Source organism: Ambystoma mexicanum, chromosome 3q (genome assembly GCF_040938575.1).
Source record: "Ambystoma mexicanum isolate Mex_15411 chromosome 3q, UKY_AmexF1_1, whole genome shotgun sequence".
Lineage (NCBI taxonomy): Eukaryota > Metazoa > Chordata > Amphibia > Caudata > Ambystomatidae > Ambystoma > Ambystoma mexicanum.
In genome coordinates, this window is record NC_090926.1 from 1,302,046,407 (window position 1) to 1,302,071,454 (window position 25,048).

At 50.7% G+C, this 25,048-nt stretch overlaps 1 protein-coding gene across 1 annotated transcript in view; it reads left to right on the plus strand.

The window, feature by feature from the left end:
• The window catches only part of VAV1 (vav guanine nucleotide exchange factor 1), a 1,439,562-nt gene that overhangs the window by 328,537 nt on the left and 1,085,977 nt on the right, over window positions 1-25,048 (plus strand). The window contains exons 3-7 of the mRNA XM_069604429.1: window positions 4,612-4,670; window positions 6,199-6,264; window positions 6,845-6,953; window positions 7,341-7,433; window positions 21,358-21,426. Coding sequence (XP_069460530.1) covers window positions 4,612-4,670; window positions 6,199-6,264; window positions 6,845-6,953; window positions 7,341-7,433; window positions 21,358-21,426 — 396 coding nt within the window. The remainder of the gene's footprint in view (window positions 1-4,611; window positions 4,671-6,198; window positions 6,265-6,844; window positions 6,954-7,340; window positions 7,434-21,357; window positions 21,427-25,048) is intronic.

The window sequence follows — 25,048 nt, forward strand, 5'->3', positions numbered from 1 at the left end:
CTTGTTTCCATGCGCGAGGGTCCCTCAGGGGCCCCTTCATTAGTAGGAAAGCACAGAGGTAGCCATTGCTTGTAATACATACCGCGTCATTGGCTCCCTGGGGTCCTTGCTCCCTTAATAGGAAAGCACAGAGGTAGCCATCGCTTGATGTACCTGCTACTTCAATGGCTCCATGGGGTCCTTTCTCCCTTATTCGGACAGCACAGAGGCAGCCAATTCTTGATGGACCTGCTGCTTCATTGGCTCCCTGGGGTTCTTGCTCTCTTAGTAGGAAAGCACAGCGGTAGCCATTGCGTGATGTCCCTGCCGCATCATTGGCTCCATGGGGTTCTTGCTCCCTTAGTAGGAAAGCACGGAGGTAGCCATTGCTTGATGACGCTGCTGCTACATTGGCTCCCTGGGGTTTTTGCTCCCTTAGTAGTAAAACACAGTGGCAGCCATTGCTTGATGTACCTGCTGCTCATTGGCTCCATGGGGTTCTTGCTCCTTAGTAGGAAAGCAAAGAGGCAGCCATTGCTTGATGAACCTGCTGCTTCATTGGCTCCCTGGGGTTCTTGCTCCCTTAGTAGGAATGCAGAGAGGCAGCCATTCCTTGATGAGCCTGCCTCTTCATTGGCTATCTGGGGTCCTTGTTCCTTAGTAGGAAAGCACAGAGGCAACCATTGCTTGATGTCCCTGCCGCTTCATTGGCTCCTGGGGTTCTTTTTCCCTTAATAGGAAAGCACAGAGGTAGCCATTGCTTGATGAGCCTGCCACTTCATTGGCTCATTTGGGGTATTGCTCCCTTAGTAGGAAAGCACAAAGGCAACCATTGCTTGATGTCCCTGCTGCTTCATTGGCTCCCGGGGTTCCTTGCTCCCTTAGTAGGAAAGCACAGAGGTAGCCATTGCTTGATGTCCCTGACGCTTCATTGGCTCCTGTGGTTCTTTGTCCCTTAGTAGGAAAGCACAGAGGCAGCCATTGCTTGATGTCCCTGCCGCTTCATTGACTCCATGGGGTTCCTGCTCCCTTAGTAGGAAGCACAGAGGTAGCCATAGCTTAATGAGCCTACTGCTTCATTGGCTCCCTGGGGTTTTTGTTCCCTTAGTAGGAAAGCAAAGAGGCAGCCATTGCTTGATGAACCTGCTGCTTCATTGGCTCCATGGGGTTCTTGCTCCCTTAGTAGGAATGCACAGAGGCAGCCATTCCTTGATGAGCCTGCCTCTTCATTGGCTATCTGGGGTCCTTGTTCCTTAGTAGGAAAGCACAGAGGCAACCATTGCTTGATGTCCCTGACGCTTCATTGGCTCCTGGGGTTCTTTTTCCCTTAATAGGAAAGCACAAAGGCAGCCATTGCTTTATGTCCCTGCTGCTTCATTGGCTCCCGGGGTTCCTTGCTCCCTTAGTAGGAAAGCACAGAGGTAGCCATTGCTTGATGTCCCTGCCACTTCATTGGCTCCTGGGGTTCTTTGTCCCTTAGTAGGAAGCACAGAGGCAGCCATAGCTTAATGAGCCTACTGCTTCATTGGCTCCCGGGGTTCCTTGCTCCCTTAGTAGGAAAGCACTGAGGCAGCCATTGCTTGATGTCCCTGCCGCTTCATTGACTCCATGGGGTTCCTGCTCCCTTAGTAGGAAGCACAGAGGTAGCCATAGCTTAATGAGCCTACTGCTTCATTGGCTCCCTGGGGTCCTTGCTCCCTTAGTAGAACAGCACAGAGGCAGCCATTGCTTGATGTCCCTTCTGCTTCATTGGCTCCCTGCGGTTCTTTGTACCTTGATAGGAAAGCACAGAGGCAGCCATTGCTTGAAGAGCCTGCTGCTTCATTGGCTCCCTAGGGCCTTGCTCCCTTGGTAGTAAAGCACAGAGGCAGCCATTGCTTGATGTTCCTGCCACTTCATTGGCTCCCTGGGGGCCTTGCTCCCTTAGAAGGAAAGCACAGAGGCAGCCATTGCTTGATGTCCCTGCCACTTCATTGGCTCCCTGGGGTCCTTGCTCCCTTAGTAGTAAAGCACAGAGGCAGCCATTGTTTGATGTCCCTGCCACTTCATTGGCTCCCTGGGGTCCTTGCTACCTTAGAAGGAAAGCACAGAGGCAGCCATTGATTGATGTCCCTGCCACTTCATTGGCTCCCTGGGGTCCTTGCTCCCTTAGTAGGAAAGCACAGAGGTAGCCATTGCTTGATGAACCTGCCGCTTCATTGGCTCCCTGGGGTCCTTGCTCCCTTAGTAGGAAAGCACAGAGGCAGCCATTGCTTGATGTCCCTGCCGCTTCATTGGCTCCCTGGGGTCCTTGCTCCCTTAGTAGGAAAGCACAGAGGCAGCCATTGCTTGATGTCCCTGCCGCTTCATTGGCTCCCTGGGGTCCTTGCTCCCTTGGTAGTAAAGCACAGAGGCAGCCATTGCTTGATGTCCCTGCTGCTTCATTGGCTCCCTCAGGTTCTTTATCCCTCAGTAGGAAAGCACAGAGGCAGCCATTGCTTGATGTACCCGCTGCTTCATTGGCTCCCTCGGGTTCTTGCTCCCTTAGTAGGAAAGCACAGAGGTAGCCATTGCTTGATGTCCCTGCTGCTTCATTGGCTCCCTCAGGTTCTTTATCCCTCAGTATGAAAGCGCAGAGGCAGCCATTGCTTGATGTACCTGCTGCTTCTTTGGCTCCGTCCGGTCCTTGCTCCCTTAGTAGGAAAGCACAGAGGCAGCCATTGCTTGATGTACCTGCTGCTTCTTTGGCTCCGTCCGGTCCTTGCTCCCTTAGTAGGAAAGCACAGAGGCAGCCATTGCTTGATGTACCCGCTGCTTCATTGGCTCCCTCGGGTCCTTGCTCCCTTAGTAGGAAAGCACAGAGGCAGCCATTGCTTGATGTACCGCTGCTTCATTGGCTCCCTCAGGTTCTTGCTCCCTCAGTAGGAAAGCACTGAGGCAGCCATTACTTGATGTCCCTGCTGCTTCATTGGCTCCCTCGGGTCCTTGCTCCCTTAGTAGGAAAGCACAGAGGTAGCCATAGCTTAATGAGCCTACTGCTTCATTGGCTCCCTCAGGTTCTTTATCCCTCAGTATGAAAGCACAGAGGCAGCCATTGCTTGATGTACCCGCTGCTTCATTGACTCCCTCGGGTTCTTTATGCCTCAGTAGGAAAGCACAGAGGCAGCCATTGCTTGATGTACCTGCTGCTTCTTTGGCTCCCTCCAGTCCTTGCTCCCTTAGTAGGAAAGCACAGAGGCAGCCATTGCTTGATGTACCCGCTGCTTCATTGGCTCCCTCGGGTCCTTGCTCCCTTAGTAGGAAAGCACAGAGGCAGCCATTGCTTGATGTCCCTGCTGCTTCATTGGCTCCCGCGGGTTCTTTATCCCTCAGTAGGGAAGCACAGAGGCAGCCATTGCTTGATGTACCCACTGCTTCATTGGCTCCCTCCAGTCCTTGCTCCCTTAGTAGGAAAGCACAGAGGCAGCCATTGCTTGATGTCCCTGCTGCTTCATTGGCTCCCTCGGGTTCTTGCTCCCTTGGTAGTAAAGCACAGAGGCAGCCATTGCTTGATGTCCCTGCTGCTTCATTGGCTCCCTCGGGTTCTTGCTCCCTTGGTAGTAAAGCACAGAGGCATCCATTGCTTGATGTACCCACTGCTTCATTGGCTCCCTCCGGTCCTTGCTCCCTTAGTAGGAAAGCACAGAGGTAGGCATTGCTTGATGTCCCTGCTGCTTCATTGGCTCCCTCAGGTTTTTTATCCCTCAGTAGGAAAGCACAGAGGCAGCCATTGCTTGATGTACCCGCTGCTTCATTGGCTCCCTCGGGTCCTTGCTCCCTTAGTAGGAAAGCACAGAGGTAGCCATTGCTTGATGTACCCGCTGCTTCATTGGCTCCCTCAGGTTCTTTATCCCTCAGTATGAAAGCACAGAGGCAGCCATTGCTTGATGTACCTGCTGCTTCTTTGGCTCCCTCCGGTCCTTGCTCCCTTAGTAGGAAAGCACAGAGGCAGCCATTACTTGATGTCCCTGCTGCTTCATTGGCTCCCTCGGGTCCTTGCTCCCTTAGTAGGAATGCACAGAGGTAGCCATAGCTTAAGGAGCCTACTGCTTCATTGGCTCCCTCAGGTTCTTTATCCCTCAGTATGAAAGCACAGAGGCAGCCATTGCTTGATGTACCCGCTGCTCCATTGACTCCCTCGGGTTCTTTATGCCTCAGTAGGAAAGCACAGAGGCAGCCATTGCTTGATGTGCCTGCTGCTTCTTTGGCTCCCTCCGGTCCTTGCTCCCTTAGTAGGAAAGCACAGAGGCAGCCATTGCTTGATGTACCCGCTGCTTCATTGGCTCCCTCGGGTCCTTGCTCCCTTAGTAGGAAAGCACAGAGGCAGCCATTGCTTGATGTACCGCTGCTTCATTGGCTCCCTCAGGTTCTTGCTCCCTCAGTAGGGAAGCACCGAGGCAGCCATTGCTTGATGTACCTGCTGCTTCATTGGCTCCCTCGGGTCCTTGCTCCCTTAGTAGGAAAGCACAGAGGCAGCCATTGCTTGATGTACCGCTGCTTCATTGGCTCCCTCAGGTTCTTGCTCCCTCAGTAGGGAAGCACAGAGGCAGCCATTGCTTGATGTACCCGCTGCTTCATTGGCTCCATGTTGAAACTGTTTCTTCTCCCCTGCAGGTTATCGACACCTTGTCCATCTTGTCCTACACCGCGGCTGCCCAGGAAAAAGGCATTGTGTAAGTAATTTCTGGTGGTTCACATACGAGCACAGGAAAAGGTGCATGTGTTTATGAATTCCAGGGTTCAGGTGTGAATATATTCCAGGGTGCCGGAGTATCACATCCCTCAGGTGGTGTGTGCGCAGACCACCTGTTTGCGAAGGCAATGTTACTGCGCTGGGTGCAGTAGTTGTGGGCAAAGCGCTTTTACTTATAAAGCTTCAGTAGAAGTTGACGCGTGCGGTTCCCTTGTTCCTGGCGTGCCCACGATTATATGTTGTTGCTGTTTCTGGCGACGTTTTTTGGGGTGCGCTGCATAGCTCAGGGAGCTGGACTATGGCTCTTGAAGATGGCTGTATTAGAACTTGTGAAGAGCATAGATGCCAACATTCTGAGGCACCTGGGAGGGAGATTTCACGAGAGAATTCGGGAGAAATTAATTTCCCCATAGGCATGCATTGGGGCTAGAATTATTTCAGGCGGGAGTATGTGAAAAATAGCAATATTTTGCTGTACTTTTCATTTCAAAATCGGGGGGGTTGGCATGTCTGGAAGAGTTATTTTTGGATGGCCTTGTTTCCAGGGTTCACTGATGGAAATCTGGGTTATGATCTCACTTCAGGTGAGCTGCAGCAGACCTGGGTGAAGCCTGTTGGGGTCATTCTGTATGAGGGGAGCTGAAGTACACCTTAAAGAAGGTACCCCAGCTTTGATCCTCCTTGAGGGGCGCTTCACTAACTCAAGCTGTTTGAGTTTATCTTCTTGTGGTTGTTCGGATTAGAACTGGCTGAGGTGGCTGAGGTGGCTGAGGCTGAGTCAGTTTATCTTCTTTTGATGGCTAACTGCCATAGATGAGGGAGAGCTCTTTGATATAAACTTGTTCTTAAGGTGGGCTGAAATAGACAAGTGAGGGCCTGTTTGAGATCATCTTTTTTTAAGGTGGGCTGAAGTAAATAAGTGTGAACGTGTTTGAGATCATCTTTTTTTAAGGTGGGCTGAAGTAAATAAGTGTGAACGTGTTTGAGATCATCTTTTTTTAAGGTGGGCTGAAGTAAATAAGTGTGAACGTGTTTGAGATCATCTTTTTTTAAGGTGGGCTGAAGTAGATACATTTGAAGCAATTTGAGAATATCTTGTTTTTAAGGTGGTTAGAATAGATGGGGATAGGTCCCCTTGGGAGGTTATACATTTAAGGCGCTCTGGAGTAGATAAGGGTAAAACTGAACCTTATAGCGTGAATCTTGAGTCTGGTAATGTGTAATAGGTTGATTCGCTAGATCTTGGTGAAAATAGTAAAGGCATTTTAGGATGCTGTTTGAGATGATATTATTTTGGAGGTGGCCTTGAGATGAGGTGAGTGAAATGCATATGACTTTGTTTGAGGTGTTCAAGAGTATACCTTTGTGAATCTGTCCCTGGTCTTATCTTGTTTCTGAGGGCGCTGTAGAAGCCGGGGAGGGTGTTTTCGGGTTCCCTATATCTCAAGCACTCCAGGTTCTCCATTGGTCACCAGGCATTGCTGATGTGTGTTGTTGTGTCTTTTTAGACCTTTCCCCACTGAGGACAGCTTGGCTGATGAGGACATCTACAGCGGACTTTCCGACCAAATCGAGTAAGTGCCCAATGGGATTATTTTAAAAAATGTGCGAAGTTCTGCTGAGAGTTCAGATAACCACATGTTCCTCCGTCAATAACAGCACACCCACACTCCCACAATACACCTGAATTTTACTGACGCACCTGTAGGATTTCGACAATGTACCTGTCTTTCATACTGTTTTCACACATGGGGAAAAGCACTCAAACAGGTGGCTGAAAAAGCGGACGAGAACACACTGTGAACCGCCCCCTTTTCCAGCCACACAAGGCCCCCTTCCCGGGTGGAACCATATTGATTGTGGGGAGGCAACAGGGAGTCTCTCCCTGTTTCCTCACCATGTCTCCACCCTCCAACCCCAAAGACATCCCTCGCCCTTTCCTCACCCCACCTCACTGCCCACTAACCTCCTGCACCGGAGCTTTACACTCCGGTCCCAGCGCTCCTCACTCCCTGGCCGCCATTGTAATGGAAAATGGCAGCAGCCATCATGTTTTTTTATGGCCGATTGGGCTCGCACAGTAATGGTGGCCGGGTAGTACACTGCATGGTGCACATGTTCCTTTCTTAATTTCCTACCCGTTTCCCCATGCAGTGATACTGTGGAGGAGGACGATGAGCTGTACGACTGTGTGGATATGGAGGAGGACGAAGGGGATGAAATCTATGAAGACCTGATGAAGAGCGAGGCTCCCCCGGTGCAGGTTTGTGGATCCAGATGCAGGGAGTAGACTTGAGTGTTGGTGGTGGTGGTGGTGGTGGGTTCATGCAACAGTCACCAACAGAGGAGTGGCCCTTAGAGCCGCCATAGTAGAGGGATAGGTCCAATGAGAAACCCCTCCCCCAGTAGAGGTGTCCTATCCATGGAACAGCCTGCAGCAGAGAGAGTGGCGCAAGGCTGCAACCTTCCCTGGACACGCTGCCTGCCCCGAGTCTTAAACAGATGTAACAGATGCTACAGAAGCCAGAGGGGGCTCCTTAATGTGGCAACTAGTGAGTGAAATAGACAATATAGGGCCCAGGTTAACGCAGCAGGTTGTTAATTATTGTGCAATGAAGAAGCCCATCCTTATTAATTGTCATTACAACAGCCAAAAACAGAAGTGGACAAGAGAAGCTGTTGCCTGCAAGAGATCCAGCAGACGGAGGAAAAGTACACCGACACGCTGGAGTCCATCCATCAGGTAAGAGATACTGTCTGGACCTGGGTCACCACCCTGAATCCCATGCCTAATGGAAGAGACCTGTGCATACATTGGTAAAGCGGGGCCATACACACCTCTAAGGACAGCACCAAAAGATCCCACACTTCTCCAGCATGGCGTCTGGCATGGATTCACATGCTCATGAATATTCCGTGTCGTCAGGCTGGGAATCCTCAGTAGAAGAAAAACAGTTTTACTTTCACTTAAAAACTGTATTTTTCCTTGAAACCAATCACTGTCCTCTGTGTCATACTGCCCCCATCCAATGGCTGTCCTCTCCTTAAGCCCCTCCTTTGGCAGCCGTCTTCAGATTTTTACTGCATGCTTCAATGTTGGGAGTCCTCGAGTTTGCTCTCTGAGCTAGTTGTACGTTTTTGTGTGTTTTCGACAGAAAACATTAAATTTTTGTTTCAAAGAAGCATGTGTGCTCTTTTCATCTGCCAACAGCGGGGACCCGTTGTCGGTAAAGTTCCACTCCCCTCAAGGGCGAAGATCCATCGAAGATTCTATAAGGCCTCTTGGGCCTACTTTGCGCCCTCTGACCATGACAGAGAAGAAGAAGGAGGAAAGGTCCCTCTTCAGGCCCTGCAACAAAGGCGGGCTACGGAATGTGTTTGTTCAGTACAAGCACCTGCAATGCCTCTCCTGCCTGCACCCGGGCCAGGAAGTGTAGTGCAAGATATGACTCGGTTTCTCCAAGAAAACGACGAAGGACAGGTGTAGTAGGCTGGAGGCATGCCTTAACGCCACAGCCTCTGACCTGTGCTCCAAGCAGGGTCATGCCTCGCTCAGGACCGGCTGGTCCGAGGAACGGTCTTCTAAGTCCTTTGAGGGTGCCTCATCCATGGGGGGCCCAAAATAAGGCCAAGAGCCGCAAGTCCGAGTTCACCAGCGTCGCCGCAGAAGCGGGTCCCAAGGTGGAGAGGGCGCCATCAGCATCACCTTCTGCCTCCATTGGCAGCCTACCATCAAGCTCCTCTTCAAAAGGAAGTTATCTACCCCGGGTAAACTACATGAGAAATCCGAGAAGCCGCGGACGGAGGAGAAGAAAGCCGCACAGCCTAAGCAGGCTCAACTGGCAAAGGCCTCGTCGGCGGCTCCGTTGACGACTAATGCTACCACGGCAGCTACAGGCGCTGATCCTACAAGGGTAGCTCCCACGGCTCAGAAAGTGTCCCTGCCCCCAAGGCGCGACACCACTGCAGTGACTTTGGCAAAGTCTGCAGGTACACCAGAAGGGGTTAAATCGTCCAAGGCCCAGGTTCAAGACCCTCAAGGGGTAAAAAGGGGGGGCGAGGAGCGCCCGAAACAGCTCTCCCAGGCCGTCGCCCAAACCATGGAGGTCTCGTCCTAGGACAACGAAGATCAAGAGTCCTTTACACATGGTCCACGAGGATGTTGAAGATTCGGATGACGGCGACAGTGGAGCAGGGCCTAGTTTTCCTGTTATGCCTTCTCAGCCAAGGGACATTTCCTTAAATATTCTGTAGACTCTACACACCTTGGTGTCAGAGATCCAGATGAGGATGCCTCTGATTCTTGTACCTGTGGTCCCCCAGGTCCCTGATCAGCCTCCAGCGAAGAAGAGGAAGCGTCATCCGATGCCCCCATATCAGCCTCCTCCACCACGTTGGGTCCGTTCACCCCCTGCAGACCCAGACACGTGTACGGGAACAGATACGGCCACTGCGACGGATGATGAAGACATTGTCGCAACAGCTGATGAATCGCCAAATTTGGATGCTCCACATATGTCGTCTCCACCTGATGAGGTGGGATCTTTCCACTCCATGATCGTCATGGCCTCAGAGCAATTCCAGCTGGTGCCTGAGGAAACGAAGAAGGAGGGCTTCTTGAATCAAAGGCGCAAGGCCAAAAGGAAGGCGCTCATGGTAGGCGCAAGGCAAGTGAAAGGCCGGCTGCCAAGGCTTGTTCCAGATACTTTCTAGTCAGAAAGAGGACAGTGGGCTGGAGGCCCATCCTGGACCTACGATGTCCGAACAAATAATTAAAGTCCCAAAAATTCAGGAAGGTCACGTTGCAACACGTCCTCGGCCAACTGGAAAAAAGAGACTTCAAGAAAATCGATGGAATAGGAGGACTCCTATTCCGGCGTCCCCATTCACAAGAAACATCGGAAAGGTCTACGCTTCGCGGTGCAGACCCAGCGCTACCAGCTCAAGGCCCTACCCTTTGTCTTGAAGTCGGCCCCAAGAGTGTTCACGAAATGCCTGGCACCAGTGGTGGCCCATCTATGCCTACAGGGCATACATGTATACCCTTTACTGGAAAACTGGCTGATACAATGCCCCCTTTCAGGAGCTGGCTGACGAACACACAGAGACATCAGTCCGACTATTGACAGATCTGGGATTCTCTGTCAACTATCCAAAGTCCTGCTTAACGCCATCGCAGAACGTGCTGCTCCTCGGCACCAGACTCAACACAGTGTCTTCATCCTCAGACTAGAGGATAGCAACCATTCAAGGAAAGGTGCAACGGCTGTTGTCAACAAAGAGAGTCACAGTGCGGGCCATCAAGTCTTTAATGGGCATGATGTCGTCCCGCTTCTACCTCGTCCGTCTCTGCAGGTTGCAGATGCAACCCCCAAAGAAGTTCCTGGATGCCCGCTGGATACAGGTGTCTGGATGCTTCTCAGAAAAGATATTTCTCAACGAAGAGTTCTGTCCGGTGATAGGATGGTGGGGCGTCCGCTCCAACATCGCCCAGGGCATGCGATTTCAACACCCCCATACCAGGAGAGTCACCACGGATGCCTCCCTGGAAGGTTGGCGAACGCACACCAGACGTCTGCACGCCAGAGGCCTATGGCTGACGGAAGAGTAGGATCTTCATATCAACATCCTGGAGCTACGGGCTGTGTTCTTGGCCCTCAAGTTGTTCCTACCATCTCTGAAACGCAAGGTGATGAGGATATTCACGGACAACACCACCACCATGTTCTACATCAGGATGCAAAGGGGCACTTGATCCCCAGCGCTCTCCAATGAAGCGCAGGACTTGTGGCACTGGGCCGTCTGATTGGTGATGTTCCTCATTCCTCTCCACCTGGTGGGAGTCAAGAACACCATTGCAGACTCTCTAAGCAGGGAACTGCATTCCTGTCATGAGTGAGAACTTCGGCAGGATCAGGTGGACCATCTGTTTGTTGAATGGGGAAGACCCCAAATCGATCTGTTTGCCACAGCAGTGAACTCCAAATGCCAGAGGTTTGCCAGTAGATTCCATCAGCCGAGCAGCCTAGGGAACGCGTCCTGACGGGCTGTGTCTGTAGCGTTCCCCGTTCCCTCTCATGCTCTGTGTCAGAGTTGATGCAGAATGATACTCATCGCCCCGGCGTGGCCGAGGCAGATTTGGTATCCAGGCCTTTTCAGCCTGTCAGCGTTGCCTCGGGTCAAGCTCCCATTGGGTCCAGATATGCTCACCAGAGAAAGAGGCATAATTATTCATCATGAACCAGGATCGCTGAACCTTAGGGCTTGGCTCCTGCAGCCCTAGAGTTTGGAGGGTATGAGTTGCCAGCAGACTGCAGAGAGGTCTTCGCCAAGGCCAGCGTGTCGTCGACCTTGAAGTGCTACGGTCACAAGTGGAAGCGTTTCGCTACATTGTGCTGGTCTCAGAAGATTACCCACAGATCCTTCCATACTTGCTATCCTTGGCCAAGGCTGGACTGGCACACGCCTCTATCAAGGTACATCTGGTGGCTACCCCAGGAAAATCCGTCACTTTGGTCCCACTGACTCATCAAGGAGTTTCTCAAAGGATTTTTCCACTCTTTCTCACCGGTGAAGGCTCCTGCCCTGGTGTGGGACCTCAACGTGGTTCTGACAAGGTTCTTGGGGGCCCCCTTCGAGCTGATTCATCAGGCCCCACTCAAGTTTCTCTCATGGAAAACGGCTTTCCTTGTGGCCATCACCTTTGCCAGAAGGGTAGGTGAGATCCAGGCCCTATCCTGCAGGCAACCGTACCTGACTTTCCACGAATTGAGGGTGGTGTTGCGTACGCATCGCTCTTTCATGCCGAAGGTTCAGTCGGAGTTCCACCTCAATGAGCCTTTGGTGTTACCTGTTTTTTTCCCAAAACTTTTGTCGCTGGTGGAAAGGGCCTTGCACTCGCTGGATGTTGCTTGTGCCTTGAAGTTCTACTTGGCACGCACAAAGAGGTTTTTGGAAGACTTTGCAACAGTTCGTGAACTTTGGTCCTGTGAACCATGGGAAGGCCCTGTCCAAGGCTTCCATATCAAGGTGGTTCCCGGCTGGATCACTCACTGTCACCGGTTGGCAAACCAAGCGCTGCCCGGCCGCCCCAGAGCCCATTCCACCAGAGCGATCGCTGTGACGACAGCGTACCTGTCTGGTGTACCCCTCCTGGACATCTGCAGGGCTGCTACGCGGAGATTCACGCACACCTTCACGAAGTTCTACTGCGTCAACAGGGATTCCAGGGAGGAGTACAGAGTCAGCCAGGCAGTGCTGAGGTGAGTCTGTTCCATAGGTAAGGATTATTGCTTCTGTTGAGCCTTGCCACCTCCCGTGGATGTGTAATGTGTACTGCTGTGTATTCGTTATTCATGAGCATGTGAATCCATGCCAGACCTCATGCTGGAGAAGGAACAAGTTCCTTACCTGTAACTATTGTTCTCCAGCATGGGTCTGGCATGGATTCACATGCGAACCCTCCCTCTGACCCCTCTACATCTCTTCTTGGTCATATTGCCACTTTACGTACTTACCAAATCTGAAGATGTCTGCCCGAGGAGGGGCCTAGGGAGAGGACCGTCATTGGAGTGGGCAGTATGACCCACAGGACAGTTATTAGTTTAGCAGAGAAATACAGTTTTTAAGTGAAAGTTAAACTGTTTTTCTTTTTACTGAGGAGTCCCAGCCTGACGACGACGGGGAATATTCATGAGCATGTGAATCCATGCCAGACTCACGCTGGAGAACAACAGTTACAGGTAAGTAACTTAAACCATACCTCTGTCACCATTACCACATAAAATGGCACACAAATCTCAGGAACCAGCTCAAGATACCACACCCACCTCTGACAACATTACCACATGAAAACCAAACATACATCTTAGGATATCACCACAAGATACCACACACCCCTATGACAGCATTACCACATGAAACCACACACAAATCTCAGGACATCACCACAAGATAGCACACACACCTCTGACACCATTACCACATGAAACCACACGCACTACTCAGGACATCACCACAAGATAGCACACACACATCTGACACCATAACCACATGAGACCACACGCACTTCTCAGGACATCACTTCAAGGTACTGCACACACACTTCGGCACCACATGGTGTCTGCCACGTGAACCTTCCATGACATCAACCAGTAATTATCCCAAAAACCCCTCCGGGCATCACCACCAGGTATCACACAACCATCTCAGGATATCTCCAGATGATGTCAGATAGACCTCTCAGGACATCCAGACACGCAAGTGACTTGTGTCATTCTCTTGTACCATGGCAACATTCCACAGCCCTGGGTCCCTAACCTGTCTAATGTTCCAGCTTGTCAGTCTCTGGTCCCAATGTTTCTCTCCCCTAGCTCTACGCCTACTAGTGTATCTCTGTTCCCAGGTCATGGTTCCTCATCATTGGACCCTTCAGCCTTCATCTGGTCTGCAGGGCACTACTCCCAGCATTTTGCCCTCTTGCCTGTATCTGGTCTGTGATGCTGGGAGTGCCTTTTGGAGGGACAGGAACAACACTCATGGGATACTCTTATGGCGCACATGGGTGCGGGTACTCCCTTGCACCCCTTGTGTGTGTTTTGGGCACCTATGTGTTGCCCACTAAGCAGGGTATAGGTTGGCGGCAGCTACATGCTGGCTTGACAGTGGCTCTGAGTGTCCCCCATTTTTGGAACACCCAGTCCATGCCATAGAAATCAATGGATTCCTGGGCAAAGGCAAGAAGGCCTCTGTAGTCTTTTGGTTTCTTTTGCCTTTTACCTTTTTTTCACAAAGTCATGGGAAGCCCTGGGTCTCTGTCCTTTCCTCCTGACTGGCTGTTGGGCAGAAATACCATCTATGGCTCTGCGGCTGCGTCCTGCCAGACTGGCTGCAGCCTTCCCGGGGACTGTGTGTTGTGGATACACCCTTGGGTGGAACCTGTATGAATGGAGTATAAAGTCAACTCAAATTCTGTGTTGTGAGTGTCTGGTTGTGTGACACAATGCATGGGCCAGCCCTGACTGGAACTGGAGTGAATGCAATGTCTTCTGAAAGGTTGGGTGCTTACTCCAATCCACATTTGTTGTTATGGGTGTCTGGTTTGGGTGAATGGCCTGAATGCCTGTGAGTCTGATTGGCTGCCTGCCTGCATGAAGGCCCTTCTGTGTGATTGGCTGTCTGAGCTTGGCTCAGCCAGAGTGAATGGAGATCACATGTCTATGCCTGGTGACCTGTCACTCACCAATTTGTTCAGAAGCTGAGGTCGAAGCTGAAGCAAGAAAAATCTGTTCCCTGGAACGCATCTGGAGGAAGAAGTCTGCTGCAGCATTTCTTCAAGTAATCTGAAAGCTGTTGTGTTCTTCCAAGGACTAATCCAAGAGAGGACCTAGATAGGCAACCTCCTCCCGAGCTACGAAGGACCATCGAGCACCTGCTACTCTTCATCAGGAGTACCCTGGAAGCCAGTTCTGTGTGGCTGCCATCCAGAGAAAGGGTCTTCATGAGTCCAGAAGAGGAGAACTTGGACATCTCGATCCGAAGAAGTCCAGTTGTGTCACCCAGGGTCTGGAGGAGTGTTCGTGATCGCTGGAAGCCAGATTGCTATGTATCACCCAGAAGAGGGGGTACGCTGGCATAGAGCTCCTTGACACCCGTAGCTGTGAAGGTTCCACCTGATCAAAGAATCTTTAAAGGGACATCCCTGACACGACATCTGACCACTTTTTCCCACTGAAGAAGATCCCAGTTCACTGTTTGCAGAGGAAGGTCTGCCGACGGTTTTCGGGCCACCAAAAACCGAAGAAGATGTCCCGAGGCTCCAGCCTTGGTGAGGGTCCATAGTCCAGCCCACTGGTCGAGTCCAGGTCTACAGAAGTCATCCAGAGTCCATGCTGCATCTGTAGCACCGAAGAACCAAAAGTCGGTAAACCACGAAATCCTGTAACCCAACACCTATTTCTGCCACTGCACCCGGCACCACCGAAAGGCATCCAAGATCCCTAGGGGTCTTAGCCTTTTCAGAATCCACAGCAAGTTTCACCTTCATGGGACTTCCACAGCCGAAGTAACGACCCGCCAACAGATTCCACTGCGAAGACTGATAGTGCTGCCTTTCTGACACTGTCTGGTTCCTCTTTTTTGCTTGGTCTCGACATCCCAGTAACTCCTTTTTGCAAAGGGAATCCATCCTCAAGGGGTCCTGTCGAGTGAAGCCAAGAACCTCTATCCCTCCGCCTACCCAGGGACCAAAGGTACTGTGTAGAGGAAGAGCACCATCCAGCCTCAGGAGTCATCCAGGGGCTCCAGACATGTCTTGGATCCTGTTCTCCTGCAGCCTCTCAGGTACTTTGGGGTGGTGGAACCTGTATAAGTAATGCAGAACATTATTGAACATTTATGGACTGGGCTGTAATAGACAAGATAACGTACTCCCTAACTGTTCCCTTACAGGTTGCCCAGGTGGGGAGATAATCACACAGTATCACTATTTATGTCTAAAGAAAGTATACTGCATATGTTCTGAAATTAACTCTATTTCTTCCTTAACCTATGCCGTCACCCCTTGCTTAGCAATTCACATGCTTTTTAAAGACTGTCAGCAGTTGGTGCATGTTTTATGAGTATGAGTATTGTGTGGTACCACATAGAGTCTATACCATATTGCCACTATCATAACCAAAGTACAAAGTGTTATTAATTATGTATATATATTACTGAGCCTTATTTTATATAAAGAACTGTGTTAGCACATAACACAGTTTAGAACCAACACCATCCTGTGGCTGAAAGCCAATGAACATTAACTCACATGATATCTACTGAATTGTAACCAACAAAGCCCTTCCCAAATCGACAACCCCCGCCTGGCGTTCTGTGTATATAACATTCGCTATATTGAAAATATCTGCAAATTCTGCCACTGTAAGAAATGTATTTTACTTTATGAGTTAGTAAATGTTACCTATGGGGATAACATTGTACATAATGCCTGTAACTTTTGTAAATAGCAGTTTATCCTGCTCTGTAATTAATGTTTCACACTTTGATTCACTGTAACTAAGCTTTGCACTGTCTTGTAACTGCTGCGCCCTGATACCCCTGGGTCTGGCGCGCATTATAAATAATAAAACAAACAAACAAACAAACATAGTGTGTGGACCTTCCTTTGTCGGTGCTTGTGGACTACCCTGTACTTAAGAACCAGCCTGCATCACCCCCTGAGAACTTAAGCCTTGGTTGCTCATCCAAGCTACCAAATAGAGAACCTTGGCTGGGGGGCTCTGTGCCTCTGTCCCAACCATATACAGGGCAGAGGTACAGATACCCCCCCTCCAGTCTTTACATGGTCGGCACTTCATTTTAAGCCAACCCTATATTAGACAGGATCTTCTGACCTGCTGAAAACCCCCCTCTAAGTATATTGTGAAGCTATGTGTAGCCTGCCATCACACATTTCCACGCACTAACACTGTCCCAAGGCATTGGTTGGGCTGGCACTGGTACCCGGTCCCCGCTTCCTCCATCTGGCTCCAGTCTATCACATTAGGGTCGTCTTTGCTTCCTCCATCTGGCACCAGCCTATCACACTAGGGTCGTCCCTGCTTCCTCCAGCTGTCTCAAGCCCATCACACTAGGGTCGTACCAGCTGGCTCCAGCCTATCACATTAGGGTCGTCATTCGCCTTGCCAACGCATGGAATCTTTGTCTATAATGAGTAAAAGTGAAGTGGCTGGCCGGAGATATGGGCACAGGATCAACAATTGACGATATTAATGGTGCAGCCCCACATTCAAATGACATGAGTTCTGACATGTCTTCCCTACCTACATTGCTCCTGTGCAACGAAACAGTGTCTGAATGTAATCCCAAGTCTCATGACTCTCCCGGGATCCCTGTCTGACTTGGAAGGAAATCCAAAGACACAGATTCCCTCTGATAAAGGGGGGTTGGTAAAAGCTAACATCATCAAGAATGGAATCTGTGTAATAACTTTCATGACTTGTGTAAGTGGATGGATTCTCTTGATAATTGTGTAGGGTGGTACCAAATAATGAAGGTTGATAATGGAAGCCGAACTGATCCAATAACTCCCCCTGGGATATTTCAACACATACGTTTACATAATGACTGTAGCCAACTGACCCCAATATCAGAGAAAACAGATTGAGGAGAGAGGGCAGAGATCAGATGGGCTAGAGAGGCAATGCAGATGTTGAAGAGCCACGTTGAGAGAATAGAGCCCTGAGGGACGCCGCAGGTGGAGAGTGTGATGGAGGAGTGAAAAGGGCCCAGTTGAACCTGGGCTGGTCGGTCAGAGAAGAAGGAGGTCAATCAGTGCCAGGTTTGTGATGCCAAATCTATTACAGAGCCAGTTTATAAAGGTGGCATGATTGAACGTATCAAAGGCAAAGGAAAGTTTAAGAGGAATGAGAACGAAGGGAGAGTTAGACTCGAGATTAGAGAGCAAGTCATCACGGGTGTTCAATAGAGCAGTTTCCGTGCTTCTGGCTGCAATGAAGCCAGGCTGGTGGTCGTGAAACCAACCAACAGATTCAGTTTGGTGGATCAACTGGGTGATTACCAGCTGCTGCAGGGGTTTACTCGGGAAATGGGGTAATGGAGAAAGGGTGGTAGTTAGCCGGGCAGGAGGGGTCAGCAGAAGGCTTTTTGAGGAGAGGGTGCACAAGGGAGTGCTTGAGGAGTGGCGGGAAGGAGCCAGTCGCAAAGGAGTGATTGCAGAAATCAGCCCAGGCTGGGGCAAGAGAGGCAATGTTGCCCTTGATAGTTCTGGAGAAGCAGGGGAGCACCTGTTTCGAAGAGACTTTCATAGAGAGGGCTTGTCTAGAAGCCTCACCAGGTGATATGGGCGAGAAAGAGGACAGTAGGAGGAGAGGGGGCCAAGGGAGGCCTGAGAGCGGGTGAGGGCGAAGAGAGGGATGTAGAGGAGAGTGAGGACAGGATGTCCTGAGTTTTGGTTAAGACATGGGAGGTCAGTGCAGTGCAGAGGGTCAGGGATGGCAGAAGTGAAATGGAGACTGCCGTAGGATTGGCGAGTTCCTTGCAGATTTCTATCAATTCAGCCGTGTTGTTAGTGGCCCCAGAGATGCGGGATTGGATATAGGACTTCTTCTTCAAGCAGATGAAGGGTCATTGTGGTTTTCCTGAGTGACATCCTTCTGCTTGTACCTTTATAGCATTGTGGTTTTCCTGAGTGACATCCTTCTGCTTGTACCTTCATAGCTTTGTAGTTTTCCTGAGTGACATCCTTCTGCTTGTACCTTCATAGCTTTGTAGTTTTCCTGAGTGACATCCTTCTACTTGTACCTTCATAGCTTTGAGGGTTTCCTGAGTGACCTCCTTCTGCTTGTACCTTTATAGCATTGTGGTTTTCCTGAGTGACATCCTTCTGCTTGTACCTTTATAGCATTGTGGTTTTCCTGAGTGACATCCTTCTGCTTGTACCTTTATAGCATTGTGGTTTTCCTGAGTGACATCCTTCTGCTTGTACCTTCATAGCTTTGTAGTTTTCCTGAGTGACATCCTTCTACTTGTACCTTCATAGCTTTGAGGGTTTCCTGAGTGACCTCCTTCTGCTTGTACCTTCATAGCTTTGTGGTTTTCCTGAGTGACATCCTTCTGCTTGTACCTTCATATCATTGTGTTTTTCCTGAGTGACATCCTTATGCTTCTACCTGGATATCGTTGTGGTTTTCCTGAGTGACATCCTTCTGCTTGTACCTTCATATCATAGTGCTTTTCCTGAGTGACTGTTAAAGTACAACACGTTACGGAATTACAGATCACGGATTCACTAACCTGGATCAGCTGAAGCAAGCTGCTGCTATAGAGACGCTCCCCTGTGAGCCCTGAGCCCCTCCACTGATGAACAGGGAGAGGAAGGCCAGTACCCCCAGGGAAACCCTGGGGGGAAAAAACCCTGATCGAATGTATACTTCGGTGGCGTTAAGCAGGAGGTCAGGATTCGTAGCTCTGGAGTGGCAGGGATCCTATCTTCTTCAGGAGTTGGAAGGGTGTTCACAGAATGTTGTTTTCCTAATGAAATAGAAGAAGGGTAGATTGTGCTGAGAGAAACAGAATAGTAGACGAGAAAGAAGTGTAACCTGGGGAGCCTTGTGCTTTCTTGAATTACTGGTGGGAGCCGGACAGGTCAGAGTCTGAAGAGCTGTGTGAGAGATCATAGAAAGGATGATTCAGGAATGGCAAGCGGAGCGTAGCAAGCAAATAGAAGTAGGAGATGTCCTGCCTGTGTGACACCAAGCCCTGGGGCATAGAGGGTCTTGGCCTGGGTGGCTGCATGACGATAGAAATGTATTCTGTAGCTGCTGTGAACTTAGAACAAAGGCGGGGTCATGCGTCGGTCCCGCGCAAGCTTCTAGCTGTGCAAAGTGAAAGGATGTTGAGACGCTCTGGATTCTGGAATCTGCTTTCTTGGGGAGATTGGAAAAATCCTGGGAGGTGGGGTATCGGCAAGGGAAAGGATCTAGGAATATGATTGTGAGTATGTTCATAAGCGAAGCGTCTTTCTAAAGAAATGAGCGTTAAACGCGAGTGTACCGTTGCATAGCAACGTCCCAGCATACCCGAAAATGAGCGATGCTGAACCTCGCGTACCCAGCGAATGGGGAGAACGAGAAGGAGCGGGCTGTAGCAGATAGAAAAGGATTAGCTAAAGACAGAAGATAGAGGGCATGAATGCAAGACAATATGTCCCAAGGACTGGATTTACGAAGCGTCCTCTGGACAGAGTAGTGACATGCAGACTGCAGTGCTGTGGTGCCTCATTACAGCTTCCTGGTAGAGGAGTGGGCAGAGCCAGACACACGGGAGGGATAGAAGCTGAAATGCTGCAAACACCCAGGGGTGCCATGTTGGAGGAATCACAAAGAACCACACCAGTCCTTCTCCACCGCCGCCAGTGGGACCAGCGTAGTCCCGTAGTCCTAACAGTATGCCCCCTCTGAAGGGGTGGACCCCCGTCTTGCCAGGATGAAGGGGATGAAACCGGCGTTCCAGCAGGGGTACATGGACATCGGAAGCAGCCTCCCAAGAACGATCCGCAGTCCACCCCTTCCAGTCCACAAGGTATTGCAGGGAACCACAAAATTAGCGGGAATCACAGATACCGAATACCTCGAATTCCGGACCAGTACCAGTCAGTATAGGGAGAGGACAGGCCCAGCCGCCCAACCAAAGCAATTTAATACCACCGATTTGATTTGAGAGAGATGAAACACAGGATGGATCCTGGACCAGGAGAAGGGAAGGCAGAGCTGGAGAGCAGCAGGACCCCGCAGCCATACGATCTCAAAAGGACCAAAGAATCAGGGTGCCAGATTGGAGGGTACCAAATGTCGAGGCAGAAACTGAGACACCAGCCAGACTTTGTTCCCAGGAACCAACAGAGGAGCCGGTGTGCGGTGGTGATCAGCCGAACGTTTGGCCCTATTCTGGGCTTCAAGCAAGGAATTCCGAGCTGTACGGTGGCCATCCTAAATTTGCCGAATGAGATCATCCACAGCTGGGAATTGGGAAGTTGCTGACAGCACAGAAGGAAAACAGGCCAGGTGAAAACCATATGAACAAAAGAACGGGCTTGATTTCAGAGCCGTATGCAAAGCATTATTATAGACATACTCTGCCTGAGGTAGCAAATCGGACCAGTTATCGTGAGCAGAAGAGATAAAGCAACGCAAGTATCCTTCCAAGGTCTGGTTTAACCATTACGTCTGTCCATTCTTCTGTGGATGGAACCCAGAGCTCAGTGCCCGCTTGGTATCCAGGATGGAACACACCTGCTGCCAGTACCGGAAGGTAAACTGGGAACCTCGATCTGACACTATGGTGTCAGGCAAGCCATGATAAGTAAAAACTCTTTCAATGAAGACACAAGCCTAACAGTGACATCCTTATGCGTGTATCTTCATATTGCTGTGGATTTTCTGAGTGACATCCTTCTACTTGTATCTTCATAGCTTTGTAGTTTTCCCGAGTGATATCCTTCTACTTGTACCTTCATATCGTTGTGGTTTTCCTGAGTGACATCCTTCTGCTTGTACCTTCATAGCTGTGTGTTTTTCCTGAGTGACATCCTTCTGCTTGTACCTTCATAGCTGTGTGTTTTTCCTGAGTGACATCCTTCTGCTTGTACATTCATGGCTGTGTGGGTTTCCTGAGTGACATCCTTCTGCTTGTTTTTTTTCATATTGTTGTGGTTCTCTTGAGTGGCATCCTTCCTTCTGCTTGTACCTTCATATTGTTGTGTTTTTCCTGAGTGACATCCTTCTGCTTGCACGTTCATAGCTTTGTGGTCTTTTTGAGTGACATCCTTCTAACTGGTATCTCCTCACCATGTGGGTTTCCTGAGTGCATTCTTCTGACCAGTCTCGACCCATGCAATCTTTGTGCCTTTACTGAGTGGCCTTCTTCTGACTGGTGCCTCCAGGCATGGTGGTTTCCTGAGTGACATGCTTCCGTCTGACGTCTACTAATCACTGTGACTTTCTTGAGTGACATTCTTCTGCCCTGTCCAGTCCCATCTTTGTCCCTTTCCTGAATGACATTCTGTGATTTTCCTGGGTGACCTACTTCTGCTTGGTACTGTCTGCTTACCCGGTTTGATTGAGTGACGATCTGCCTCTGTTTTCCAGTATTTCATGAAGCCACTGCAGCGATTTCTGAAGACGCCTGATATGGAAAGCATTTTCCTCAATGTGGAGGTAGGTGTTCTCTTGCCTTCTATGTGGGGGGAGGGCTGTGTTACTATGTGGGGGTATACAGGGATGAGGGTGGTCAAGTAACCAGTAAGGGTAATCCATAGAACATTGAATCATGAGGTCCCAGGGTCTGAAGGAGTATTCTGCAGGGTCTGGGTAGCCACCAGTCCTGGAGAGGTGTGGTGTCTTTGGTCTCTAAGGTAAACGAAGGATCCCAAGGTCTAGGGAGATTTGCTGTCTAGGTCTGGCTAGTCACTTGCTGTCTAGGTCTGGCTAGTCACTGGCCCAGGGGTGAGTGTATCTAGGGTCTGCGGGGATCTAGCAAGCTATAGAGTGGGAATCCATAGCACATGGAACCATGGGGGGCCCAGGGTCTGAAGGAGTATCCTGCAAGGGTCTGGGCAGCCACCAGTCCTGGAGAGGTGTCTTTGGTCTCTAAGGAAAATGAAGGATCCTAAGGTCTAGGGAGATTTGCTGTCTAGGTCTGGCTAGTCACTGGCCCAGGGGCAAGTGTATCTAGGGTCTGCAGAGATCCAGCGAGCTATAGACTGGGAATCCATAGCACGTGGAACCATGGGTGTTCCAGGGCCTGAATGAGTATTCTGAAGGGGTCTGGGAAGCTACCAGTCCTGGAGCGGTGTCTTTGGTCTCTAACGTAAATGAAGGATCCTAAGGTCTAGGGAGATTTGCTGTCTAGGTCTGGCTAGTCACTGGCCTATTGGTGAGTGTATCTAGGGTCTGCGGAGATCCAGCGAGCTATAGACTGGTAATCCATAGCACATTGAATCATGGGGGGCCCAGCATCTGAAGGAGTATTCTGCAGGGGTCTGGAAGCCACCAGTCCTGGAGCGGTGTCTTTGGTCTCTAACGTAAATGAAGGATCCCAAGGTCTATGGAGATTTGCTGTCTAGGTCTGGCTAGTCACTGGACCAGGGGTGAGTTTATCCAGGGTCTGGGGGGATCCAGCGAGCTATAGATTAGGAATCCATAGCACATGGAACCATGGGGGTCCCAGGGTCTGAAGGAGTATTCTGCAGAGGTCTGGGTAGCAGAGGTATCTTTGGTCTCTAAGGGAAATGAAGGATCCTAAGGTCTAGGGAGATTTGCTGTGTAGGTCTGGCTAGTCACTGGCCCAAGGGTGAGTGTATCTAGGGTCTGCAGAGATCCAGCGAGCTATAGATTGGTAATCCATAGCACATTCAATCATGGGGGGCCCAGCATCTGTAGGAATATTCTGCAGGGGTCTGGGTAGCCACCAGTCCTGAAGAGGTGTCTTTGGTCTCACAGGGAAATGAAGGATCCTAAGGTCTAGGGAGATTTGCTGTCTAGGTCTGGATAGTCACTGGCCCAGGGGTGAGTGTATCTAGGGTCTGCGGAAATCTAGCGAGCTATAGAGTGGGAATCCATAGCACATGGAACCATGGGGGTCCCAGGGTCTGAAGGAGTATCCTGCAGGGGCCTGGGTAGCCACCAGTCCTGGAGAGGTGTCTTTGATCTCTAAGGTAAATGAAGGATCCTGAGGTCTAGGGAGATTGTCTGTCTAGGTCTGGCTAGTCACTGGCCCAGGGGTGAGTGTATCTAGGGTCTGCAGAGATCCAGCGAGCTATAGAGTAGGAATCCATAGCACGTGTAACCATGGGGGTCCCAGGGTCTGAAGGAGTATTCTGCAGAGGTCTGGGTAGCCACCGGTCCTGGAGTGGTGTCTTGGTCTCTATGGTAAATGAAGGATCCTATGGTCTAGGGAGATTTGCTGTCTAGGTCTGGCTAGTCACTGGCCCAGGGGTGAGTGTATCTAGGGTCTTCAGAGATCCAGCAAGCTATAGAGTGGTAATCCATAGCACATTGAATCATGGGGGGCCCAGCATCTGAAGGAGTATTCTGCAGGGGTCTGGGTGGCCACCAGTCCTGGAGAGGTGTCTTTGGTCTCTAAGGTAAATGAAGGATCACAAGGTCTAGGGAGATTTGCTGTCTAGGTCTGGCTAGTCACTGGCCCAGGGGTGAGTGTATCTAGGGTCTGCGGAGATCTAGCGAGCTATAGAGTGGGAATCCATAGCACATGGAACCATGGGGGTCCCATGGTCTGAAGGAGTATTCTGCAGGGGTCTGGGTGGCCACCAGTCCTGGAGCGGTGTCTTTGGTCTCTAAGGTAAATGAAGGATCCTAAGGTCTAGGGAGATTTGCTGTCTAGGTCTGGCTAGTCACTGGCCCAGGGGTGAGTGTATGTAGGGTCTGCAGAGATCCAGCGAGCTATCGAGTGGTAATCCATAGCACATGGAACCATGGGGGGCCCGGCATCTGAAGGAGTATTCTGCAGGGGTCTGGGTAGCCACCAGTTCTGGAGAGGTGTCTTTGGTCTCACAGGGAAATGAAGGATCCTAAGGTCTAGGGAGATTTGCTGTCTAGGTCTGGCTAGTCACTGGCCCAGGGGTGAGTGTATCTAGGGTCTGCAGAGATCCAGCGAGCTATAGAGTAGGAATCCATAGCACATAGAACCATGGGGGTCCCAGGGTCTGAAGGAGTATTCTGCAGAGGTCTGGGTAGCCACCAGTCCTGGAGAGGTGTCTTTGGTCTCTAAGGTAAATGAAGGATCCTATGGTCTAGGGAGATTTGCTGTCTAGGTCTAGCTAGTCACTGGCCTAGGGGTGAGTGTATCTGGGGTCTGCGGGGATCTAGCGAGCTATAGAGTGGGAATCCATAGTGTGTAAGGGGTTCTGGAGAGCCTGAGCGCCCTGGGGTAGGTGACCCTAATATCAGGAGTATCAGAGATCCTCAGGAGCCCTCATTCTCAGTCTGCCTGAGAGATCCAGGGCCACGGGTGGTTATTAGAGAGTCCAAGGATGTAAAGTGGGTCAGACCACTACTGTATGATCTACAAGGCCATCACCCTCAAGTCTTCAAGCTACCTTGCAGAAAAGCTCAGCATCTCTGCAGGCCTGTGATGCACCAGCGCTGAGGACATGCACAAAGCAACAGCGAGCTTCACAGCCAGCCTCAGACCGGGCAACCTGCTGCACCTCGTAGTTTCCTCATGTGCTTGCATGAAGAACCCTCGCTTTCGAATAACAGCCCCTTGTGAGCTGCTTCCCTCGCTGTGTACTTTCCCCTATTACTTGTAAATAATCCTGCCCAGGTCTTGGTAGCCACTGGCCCTTGGGTGGCCCTTGGGTGGAAGTCCCTGATATCTGGGGTACAAGTTTCTGAGTCAGGTGCCCATGGGGTGTGAGGGCAACCAAGAGTGACAGACATGTACTTGGCATGCCCAGCAGGGTGGCAGAGATCTTTGGAGCAATTCATCAGCTGCCAGGGGCGGTCCTTGGTTAGAAATGCTCACAGGTTACGGCAGGTGGCTGGCACTGGAGATCTTCCCACAAAGAAACCAGTGGATCTGCCCAACCCTCTTGATCTCTCCAAGGGATGCCAGGGGATCTGGCTCCAGATTGAATCCCACTGGGAGATGCTGCCTGGCCACGTGACACAGTGGGTGGGAGCTGCTCAGGCTGCCACCACACACCTGCCTGCTGCAGACTCTGCAACGCAGTGAGGGGCAAGGACACCCCGGGATGCACTCCTCTCTGTGCACAACTTGCACACACACCTGCCTGCCGCAGACGGTGCAACGCAGTGA